At 43.4% G+C, this 11,002-nt stretch overlaps 1 protein-coding gene across 3 annotated transcripts in view; it reads left to right on the forward strand.

The window, feature by feature from the left end:
- LOC139536347 (sodium- and chloride-dependent taurine transporter-like) overlaps positions 1 to 10,758 on the forward strand; it is a 39,439-nt gene extending 28,681 nt beyond the window's left edge. For 2 of the 3 annotated variants that reach the window (XM_071336810.1, XM_071336809.1), the window contains 4 exons: positions 2,749 to 2,851; positions 3,255 to 3,355; positions 5,948 to 6,118; positions 7,199 to 10,758. In XM_071336810.1, coding sequence (XP_071192911.1) covers positions 2,749 to 2,851; positions 3,255 to 3,355; positions 5,948 to 6,118; positions 7,199 to 7,357 — 534 coding nt within the window. In that variant the 3' untranslated portion in view covers positions 7,358 to 10,758. The remainder of the gene's footprint in view (positions 1 to 2,748; positions 2,852 to 3,254; positions 3,356 to 5,947; positions 6,119 to 7,198) is intronic. The other variant, XR_011667292.1, reaches the window with a different exon arrangement.
- The last annotated feature ends 244 nt before the right edge of the window (positions 10,759 to 11,002 follow it).

The following is an 11,002-nucleotide window of genomic DNA, read 5'->3' on the forward strand; positions in this document are numbered from 1 at the left end:
AGAAGGGCCTTGGTCAGGGAGGTGACCAAGAACCTGATGGTTAGTCTGACAGAGCACCAGAGTTCGTCTGTGGAGATGGGAGAACCTTCAAGAAGGACAAATATCTCTGCAGCATTCCACCAATCAGGCCTTTATAGTAGAGTTGCCAGACGGAATTCATTCCTCAGTAAAAGGCACACGACAGCCTGCTTAGAGTTTGACAAAAGGCACCTAAAGACTCTCAGTCTGATGAAACCAAGATTGAACTCTTTGGCCTGAATGCCAAGCGTCACTTCTAGAGGAAATCTGGTACCATCCCTCCCCAGTCCTTAATGATTACAATCATACCCATAACATGATGCAGCCACCACTATGCTTGAAAATATGAAGAATGGTACTCAGTGATGTGTTGTGTTGGATTTACCCCAAACATAAAGTTAATTTCTTTGCCACATATTTTGCAGTATTACTTTAGTGCCTTATTGCAAACAAGATCAATTAGTTTAGTATTGTGGAGTAACTACAATGTTGTTGATCCATCCTCAGTTTTCTCATGTCACAGCCAATGAACTGTATCTGTTTTAAAGTCACCATTGGCCTCATGGTGAGATCCCTGAGCGGTTTCCTTCTTCTCCGGCAACTGAGTTAGGAAGGACGCCTGTATCTTTGTAGTGACTGGGTGTATTGATCCACCATCCAACGTGTAATTAATAACTTCACCATGCTCAAAGGAATATTCAAAGTCTGCTTTTGAATTTTTTCCAATCTACCAACAGGTAGATCTTTGCGATGCGTTGGAAAACCTCCCTGGTCTTTGTGGTTGAATCTGTGTTTGAAATTCACTGCTCGACTGAGGGACCTTACAGATAATTGTATGTTAGGGGTACAGAGATGAGGTAGTCATTAAAAAATCATGTTAAACACAATAATTTGCACCTAGAGTGAGCCCATGCAACTTATTATGTGACTTGTTGAGCACATTTTTTACTCCTGAACTTATTTAGACTTGCCATAAGAAAGTGGTTGAATACTTATTGACTCAAGACATTTCATCTGTTCATTTTTAATTAATTAGTACACATTTTGAAGAACATAATTCCACTTTGACAGTATGGGGTATTGTGTGTAGGCCAGTGACAAAAAAATATAAATGTAATCCATTTTAAATTCATGTTGTAACACAATAGAATGTGGAAAAAAGTCAAGGGAAGTGAATGCTTTCTGAAGGCAATGTAGACAATATAGCTACAGTGGTTCCCACCGCCCTTGAATAGAAAATGGTCTTGTGGAGCTTTTAAACCTCAAATTCCCCCAGAAACAAGAGTCCCATACATACAGTTCCACTTTCTATTTTCCTATCTTCTCATGCCAGTACCTCACAATAGCACCACTCCAAATATGCTGGTGTGGCCCGAGCTTCCCAGTAGCCTACTGTATGGTCTATTTAGAGAAATATTTGGCTCACACATACACCTCGCTCTCTTTTATCTCCACTCTGAGAAACCCTACTGAACTGTCAATCACTTTTTGGGAAGCTCATCTCAAACCAGGGCATCATGGGCTGTAAAAAATAAATACAAATAAATATTGCTAGCTAGCTATACTGTGCTGTGTCCCTGCCTCTCAGCCTCATAATATAGAAAGAAGCATGGGATGACCCTCAGAAAGACCAAACCCACCTCAGTCCCTACTCCCTAATCCTACCCCACTAAGCCACTTAGACAGCCAGGGAGTCGGGGACTTAATGCTTTATGTAATTTCGACCACAGTAGCCTGTTCTTTTTCCATGACATCACAATCTCATGTTGCCTCTCTGACTGAGTGCTCTGTTGAGAGTCATGACATCACAATCTCATGTTGCCTCTGACTGAGTGCTCTGTTGAGAGTCATGACATCACAATCTCATGTTGCCTCTCTGACTGAGTGCTCTGTTGAGAGTCATGACATCACAGTCTCATGTTGCCTCTCTGACTGAGTGCTCTGTTGAGAGTCATGACATCACAATCTCACGTTGCCTCTCTGACTGAGTGCTCTGTTGAGAGTCATGACATCACAATCTCACGTTGCCTCTCTGACTGAGTGCTCTGTTGAGAGTCATGACATCACAATCTCACGTTGCCTCTCTGACTGAGTGCTCTGTTGAGAGTCATGACATCACAATCTCACGTTGCCTCTCTGACTGAGTGCTCTGTTGAGAGTCATGACATCACAATCTCACGTTGCCTTTGCCTCTCTGACTGAGTGCTCTCTTGAGAGTCATGACATCACAATCTCACGTTGCCTCTCTGACTGAGTGCTCTGTTGAGAGTTGGAACTCGGGACGGCTCAAGGTTCCGTTGGGCTATTGTGTCGGAACATGTCTGCATCACAAATGGCACCCTATTCCTTATTATATAAAGTGCACTACTTTTGACCAGGGCCCATAGGGCTATGGTAAAAAGTACTGCACTATGTAGGGAACAGGGTGCTATTTGGGATGCTATAGGTTATTCTCCCACTACTACACTCTTAGAAAAATGAGGTGCTATGTAGAACCTAAAATGGTTCTTCAGCTGTCCACATAGGAGAAACCTTTTGAAGAACCCGTTTTGGTTCCGAGGAGAACCCTTTTGTGTTCAATGTGGAACCCTTTACACAGAAGGGTTCTCCTATGGGGACAGCCGAAGAACCCTTTTGGAACCCTTTTTTTGTTGTTGTAAATCTATGCATTGAATCCTACATTCACACATGAGCCAAGCACTAAATCCTGCCTGTTTCTCTCTCCCACAGGGTGGCATGTATGTGTTTCAACTCTTTGACTACTATGCAGCCAGCGGTGTGTGCCTTTTGTGGGTTGCATTCTTTGAATGTATTGCTGTAGCCTGGGTTTATGGTACGTCTACTCTGGAATATAATGCTCTGTGTGTGTGTGTGTCTGTATAGGAGCTGTGGTCCTTAAATGTCCTCGGGCTCCGTTAGTGAAATACATTCACAACTACTCCAGCTGTATAGAGATGTTACAGTTCTGTCTCCATTTATTGTTGCATTATGTCGCCGGACACCGTCCAAAATACATCTAGACCTAGACAGGCCGTGTCCCAGTATAAAGAGAAACACGAGATAGAATACTGTTTACATCAGAAATGGTACTCTATAGTCCCTATAGTGGACTTCTTTTTGACCACAGCCCTACTATAGGCCCTGGTCTAAAAGTAGTGCACTATAAAAGGAATATAGGGCCCCATTTACATCAATCTGACAAAATGCTCAATTTTTTTTTTCTCTCCTCCTATCAGGCGTTGATAATTTCTATGATGCGATTGAAGACATGATTGGCTACAGACCAAATCCCTGGATGAAATGGAGCTGGTCTTTTATCACACCTCTTCTTTGTGTGGTGAGTCTATGTTCATTCATATTCACTTAGTCTCAAATGGTACCCTTGCTGTATTTTTATTCTGTATAACGTAACCTATAGGCCCTAGTCAAAAATAAGTGCACTACATATGGAATAGGGTGCCATTTGGGATGCTGCCTCCTACAGAAAAGGATAGAGAGTGATATAAACATCTGTCATCCCTTCCTCCCCCCACTCAAACATTATACTACTACAACAGCAGTGTGTGTGTATGTGTGTTTGCGTGTCCGTACGTCCATCCGCTGGATTTGCTGTGAAAATCCACAATTGACTCAGTAAGTTCAACAACACTGAACCCAAGATGGAATGGCCATCTGCCTGCTAAAAGAGAGGAGAGAAGAGATAGAGACAGACAGACAGACAGACAGACAGACAGACAGACAGACAGACAGACAGACAGACAGACAGACAGACAGACAGACAGACAGATAGATAGATAGATAGATAGATAGATAGATAGATAGACAGACAGACAGTGGATTCATTCCCATCGGAGCTAGGGGTAGGGTCCTAGATTTGGGAGGTAGGGTCCTAGATTTGTGAGGTAGGGTCCTAGATTTGGGATGTAGGGTCCTAGATTTGGGAGGTAGGGTCCTAGATTTGGGAGGTAGGGTCCTAGATTTTGAGGTGGGGGGATCCTAGATTTTGAGGTGGGGGGATCCTAGATTTTGAGGTGGGGGGGTCCTAGATTTTGAGGTGGGGGCGTCCTAGATTTTGAGGTGGGGGGGTCCTAGATTTTGAGGTGGGGGGATCCTAGATTTTGAGGTGGGGGGATCCTAGATTTTGAGGTGGGGGGGTCCTAGATTTTGAGGTGGGGGGGTCCTAGATTTTGAGGTGGGGGCGTCCTAGATTTTGAGGTGGGGGGATCCTAGATTTTGAGGTGGGGGGATCCTAGATTTTGAGGTGGGGGGGTCCTAGATTTTGAGGTGGGGGGGTCCTCGATTTTGAGGTGGGGGGGTCCTAGATTTTGAGGTGGTGGGATCCTAGATTTTGAGGTGGGGGGGGATCCTAGATTTTGAGGTGGGGGGGATCCTATATTTTGAGGTGGGGGGGTCCTAGATTTTGAGGTGGGGGGGTCCTAGATTTTGAGGTGGGGGGGGTCCTAGATTTTGAGGTGGGGGGGTCCTAGATTTTGAGGTGGGGGAGGGGTCCTAAAATTTTGAGGTGGGGGAGGGGTCCTAGATTTTGAGGTGGGGGGGTCCTAGATTTTGAGGTGGGGGGGTCCTAGATTGAGGTGGGGGGATCCTAGACTTTGAGGTGGGGGAGGGGTCCTAGATTTTGAGGTGGGGGGGTCCTAGATTTTGAGGTGGGGGGGATCCTAGATTTTGAGGTGGGGGGATCCTAGATTTTGAGGTGGGGGATCCTAGATTTTGAGGTGGGGGGGTCCTAGATTTTGAGGTGGGGGGGTCCTAGATTTTGAGGTGGGGGAGGGGTCCTATGATAGTTTGCTTAACAAAAGTGGCCAGGCTCTATAAGATCACATCCCCTCCTGTTTGGCCCTGGTGGTTAAAGGTTAACCGGTGGCCCTGCCTCCCTGCTGGTTAAAGATTAACCGGTGGCCCTGCCTCCCTGCTGGTTAAAGGGTAACCGGTGGTCCTGCATCCCTGGAGGTTAAAGGTTAACCGGTTGCCCTGCCTCCCTGGTGGTTAAAGGTTAAAGGGTAACCGTTGGCCCTGCCTCCCTGGAGGTTAAAGGGTAACCGTTGGCTCTGCCTCACTGGTAGTTAAAGACGAACCGTTGGCCCTGCCTCCCTGGAGGTTAAAGGGTAACCGTTGGCCCAGCATCCCTGGAGGTTAAAGGGTAACCGTTGGCCCAGCATCCCTGGAGGTTAAAGGGTAACCGTTGGCCCTGCCTCCCTGGAGGTTAAAGGGTAACCGTTGGCCCTGCCTCCCTGGAGGTTAAAGGGTAACCGTTGGCCCTGCCTCCCTGGGGGTTAAAGGGTAACCGTTGGCCCGGCGTCCCATGCTGTGTGTGATTGCTGGATTAAAACTGTTGAGGCATTTGGGAAATGTGGTGCTTTGCTCCGTCCGGAGGCTAATCCTGTTTAATCTTGTTGAATCTCCTGTGTCTTAACAGCCAGGAAACATAGTGCTATTTGTTCTCTTGGGACGGACTAAGGAGAGATTAAGGAGATCTCAAGGAGAATGAGAGGGACTAAGGAGAATTTGAGGAGACTATGTGGATGTCAATTACTACCAGCTCTGATATTATTATAATTTTAGACGCCATAATCGTATATGGCTGTAACGCTATTATCGATTATGTCAATAATTGTTTTCATTTGAATTTGTTTTCCAAAATGTTCATGAAACAATAGGTGTTTGTCTGAATGAATTGAAAGACTCGGTTTGCGTCATTAAAAAAATAATAATTCAAGCATCAAGTATTGTTTTACTGAGAACAAGGAAGTTTTCAGGTAGATCCCTTGTTTTGAAACAGATAGTTAGCTAGTGCAAGTTGGCACTGCAAATGTACAAGAACGCCAAACCGTTTCCTCATTGTCAGACATAGGAGAATGTGAGTTAGCATTAATACATTTACCCTCCATTGGTGTTTTCTCTCTGCCTCCAGGGTTGCTTCGTCTTCTCCTTGGTCAAATACAAACCTTTGACGTACAACAAGGTTTACGAGTACCCCGACTGGTCCATCGGTGTGGGCTGGACTCTGGCCCTGGCTTCTATGATCTGTATTCCTATGGTGGTGGTCATCAAGATCATCCAGTCCGATGGACCACTCATAGAGGTTAGTACACAACTCTTATAACCCTAGCCCCCAAGCCCCTTGGTTCTAGACACTACACCCTAAGCCCTAGCCCCCAAGCCCCTTGGTTCTAGACACTACACCCTAAGCCCTAGCCCCCAAGCCCCTTGGTTCTAGACACTACACCCTAAGCCCTAGCCCTCAAGCCCCTTGGTTCTAGACACTACACCCTAAGCCCTAGCCCCCAAGCCCCTTGGTTCTAGACACTACACCCTAAGCCCTAGCCCCTTGGTTCTAGACCCTACACCCTAAGCCCTAGCCCCCAAGCCCCTTGGTTCTAGACACTACACCCTAAGCCCTAGCCCCCAAGCCCCTTGGTTCTAGACTGTACACCCTAAGCCCAAGCCCCTTGGTTCTAGACACTACACCCTAAGCCCTAGCCCCCAAGCCCCTTGGTTCTAGACCCTACACCCTAAGCCCCCAAGCCCCTTGGTTCTAGACACTACACCCTAAGCACTAGCCCCTACCCCTATGTTCTAGACCCTACACCCTAAGCCCTAGCCCCAAGCCCCTCGTTTCTAGACACTACATCCTAAGCCCTAGCCCCCAAGCCCCTTGGTTCTAGACACTACACCCTAAGCCCTAGCCCCCAAGCCCCTCGTTTCTAGACCCTACACCCTAAGCACTAGCCCCTACCCCTATGTTCTAGACCCTACACCCTAAGCCCTAGCTCCTACCCCTAGGTTCTAGACCCTACACCCTAAGCCCTAGCCCCCAAGCCCCATCGTTTCTAGACACTACATCCTAAGCCCTAGCTCCTACCCCTAGGTTCTAGACCCTACACCCTAAGCCCTAGCTCCTACCCCTAGGTTCTAGACCCTACACCCTAGCTCCTACCCCAAGGGACTTCATGTAGTTCAGAAGCTTCATCTTGACCTCTGACTGATATACTGGACCTCCCAACAAAGTTGTGATTAAGCCAGTAGAAGTCGGTGAGTCTAGAGGTCATTTTTCAAGTTGATCCATCTGTAACAGGTACACTTGCTGTCATATACTCATACTTGTACAGTATATTGGTATTTAGTGGAATTAAACAGAGCTCTTCTTTTTGTCTCCACCCAGAGGATCAAGGCTGTGGCAGCTCCGCTGGGAGGTGCAAGCTCTCGTCCAGTCGACCACCGTCCCAAGGGCATGTCTGCCGAGCTGGCCTACCCCCTGGACCCTAACGGGAACAACGGCCTGATCAAGCCCACCCACACTATTGTAGAAACTATGATGTGAGCGCTCTCTGTGAGAGGAACGAATTGAAAAAAAATGACCCGCTTTCTATGTTATTATACTATATTATCACTAAACTAGTTATAGGACCAGGTTTACATTGCTATGTATCTGCACTAGGAGTCTTCTTTTTGTTTTGTTTTCTACAGAGGAAGTTACAATATTGGTTTCCTGTCTATGTTTTTAATATTTTTTATTCAACTATTGTTATTAATATTACTGTTATTACGATTAATGTAGTTAGAAGGAAATGTAGATTTCCAAGCCACTTGGAGCAAGCAGAATCAGTACATGGTCCATTTTACTTCTTCTTTCCTGTAGAACTATAAGCGGTCGTCTCTATTTTAGGAATCTTTTTTTTTTTTAAAGAGAAGAAAATACATAATACAAAAGAAAGGGTTGTATAAAACCGTAAGAACTAAATGTGTGTCATGTTTTGAGCAGTAACATTTGACTACGTCATGTTTGTATCTAGATCAACCTAGCCCCTCTCTCTTCTCAGCTTAACTAATGTCTATAGTGCGATAATATCGTGGAGGTGGTGAGTGAGATTAGTCGAGTGTGTTTGTCGTCGATGTTTGTTGTAAAATTACAACTGAACCTGAACGTAGCTCCACTACTAGGCTGCGTTCAGGGTCCAGAGCATCTCATCTACAGTTGCTAAAGAGTTAGGGTTTCAAAATCCTGCACCGGTCTGCAATACTGGTTTTTGACACAACTATTTGCTAGAAGGTACTCGAGCGCCTTGCAGCAATTGTTCTGTCTGTATAAATAACACAACCTAGCTTTTTAGTGCCGGCAACTGTACCTGGCTCTGACTGTGGAGGTACAAACCTGTCCTCCTTGTACAGTGTCTAGTGTACATACATACAGTCAGCCCAACTCCATTTTAAACTAGACTATACTATGCTGGTGAAGGACACTACTGCTACATGTCATCCATCCTAGTGCATACAGTAGCTACATCATACGTGTTTCAAGTCTGTGATTCATTATTTGCACTAAAGTAATGAAGTGAGTTTTTTCCTTTATTCTTAGTGTTTAAAGTCTGTTGTTGTATCGCTGGCCATAGATAGAGGACATGACATAGTGGCAAGTACATAAGAAGCACAACATCACACTATATAATGCATATAGCGTCTCTTTAGTCTGTTGTTGTATCGCTGGCCATAGATAGAGGACATGACATAGTGGCAAGTACATAAGAAGCACAACATCACACTATATAATGCATATAGCATCTCTTTAGTCTGTGTCTCTAATGAATTGACAGGAGCCTAAAGGACCTGCCATAATAACTTTACGCATTCATGTAAACTCCCCATACAGTAAATATTGATCATAAATCGTAAATATTGATCAAGGAACCATTCAAAATACAAGCACACTGCTTCTCAATCAGATATTTCTATTGGATTTCTGCCGGCTAGGTCAGTGTACATTCTGATGTAATGATAATACATATGGTAATTGATTAATATACTGACTTCTACTATCTACTTCCTCCAGCCTTTTCACACTCCCTATCCATCGGTCGTCATATCTTAGTTTAGTTTTAAATATTATATTATTACAGCTTTTCAAAGAGGCAGAAACAATTCAAACAAAAAGCCTGTTGGGGTTTGAAGCGCTATGATTCACAATGCAAAGATATTTCTTCTTAGAATGGAATGTTGAAATGTGAAACCCCATGTAGTGAAAACTGAAGCTTCGCTTAATTCTTTTGATTCTATTACATAAAAATACATTTTTTTTTCTTCTGGGGGTATAAAATCAGAACGTTTAGTTTATTGTACTTTGATCGTTTTCCAATCACGTTTTTGCCTTTTTGTATTCAAAATGTAAAATGACCACCCCGTCTCCAGCTACTAATACTTCCTGAGGATGAATCGTCATTTAACAACTTACTGTTAATCAACAAAACTGCAATTTGTAATGTGCAATACTTCGTAGAAAGATAAGTATTTTTTCACTCTGTTTTTCAAATAGGTGGTACTTTTAACTTTGTAGAGAGAAATTTAAAAAAATAAACTTGCTTAAACAATGCGAGAGACAAAATTACGACAATTTCAGGGGCCAATGAAAACCTACCACAAAATCTTATGCCATAATATCAACAAAGAAACAACGTTCAATGCAGTAGTATCACTTTCTGTCATAACACACAGAATTTGATTCATCTTTATCAAAAATATGACACATTTTAAAATATCTGAATTTGCAATGAAAAGTTATCCTGCCATTTTATAATGACTATCTCAAATCTGATTTGGTAGTCTGAATTGGCCTGTGACATTCTGAAATGATGCTGCCGCCAAACATAGGCCTGTCTATCTACCGTAGTGCTGTTTGTTTGTACAGAAGATGTATTATGTCGCACAGAAACAAACCGCTAGTTGTTAGCTAGCTAGGTACCTGTAACAAACCACTAGTAGTTTTCTAGCTAGGTACCTGTAACAAACCACTAGTAGTTTTCTAGCTAGGTACCTGTAACAAACCGCTAGTAGTTTTCTAGCTAGGTACCTGTAACAAACCGCTAGTAGTTTTCTAGCTAGGTACCTGTAACAAATCGCTAGTAGTTTTCTAGCTAGGTACCTGTAACAAACCGCTAGTAGTTTTCTAGCTAGGTACCCGTAACAAACCGCTAGTAGTTAGCTAGCTAGGTACCTGTAACAACCGCTAGTAGTTAGCTAGCTAGGTACCTGTAACAAACCGCTAGTAGTTTTCTAGCTAGGTACCTGTAACAAACCGCTAGTAGTTAGCTAGCTAGATACCTGTAACATACCGCTAGTAGTTAGCAAGCTAGATACCTGTAAAAAAAAAAAAAATGCTAGTGGTTAGCGAGCTAGGTACCTTACAGGTGTTGTATCAAAGAAGCTTACTGAAAAACCAAATGAGAATACATTATTACAGTGAAGATATTGACACCCAGTCCCATCGCTGGAGATTGGAGAAATCTCATTGTATCCTAAATGGCACCCTATTCCCTACATAGTGAACAACTTTTGACATAGGTCTCTGGTCAAAAGTAGTGCCCTATATAGGGAATAGGGTGCCATTTGGATCGTATGCTCCTTTTCCATTGAGATTAGCTGTCTATAATCAGACAGGCTACTGATCCCTACAGATAGAAAACATAATGTTAAAGTTATTTAACTCTCCTGCCTCATACATTACATGTCATTACATACCAGCCCATCCTTTTTAAGAATGTACAACGGGAAATGTTTTTAATCCATGAAGAAGAAACATTTTTCAAATACAATTTGAAAGATTTTATTTTTTATTTCTATGGCGCTAAATAACCTGTAAAGCAAAAATGTGTGTTTAAAACAGGGTTTTACTGAGAAAAACATTAAACCTTTTTATTTCTTAATAAAAAAAAAAAACATTTTTGGAAAAAAGCTTTTTGCTTTTCTCATGTGTAGTGTCCTTTAGTGAGTCTATAGACCACAGAATAAAGCAGGGATCTTGCACTTTAGTCACTCGACATTCATGACCCCAATAATAATAATTTACAGAGCGCTTTACATAGTAAGGGGGAAGCTCACCTCATCCACCACCAATGTGTAGCCATGGCAGCCATTTTGAAAAAATAAATCCCACCACACAACAGCTCTCATGGTGGAGAGGTGAGGAAGACTCATT

The sequence above is a fragment of the Salvelinus alpinus genome, chromosome 12 (assembly GCF_045679555.1).
Source record: "Salvelinus alpinus chromosome 12, SLU_Salpinus.1, whole genome shotgun sequence".
NCBI classification, from domain to species: domain Eukaryota; kingdom Metazoa; phylum Chordata; class Actinopteri; order Salmoniformes; family Salmonidae; genus Salvelinus; species Salvelinus alpinus.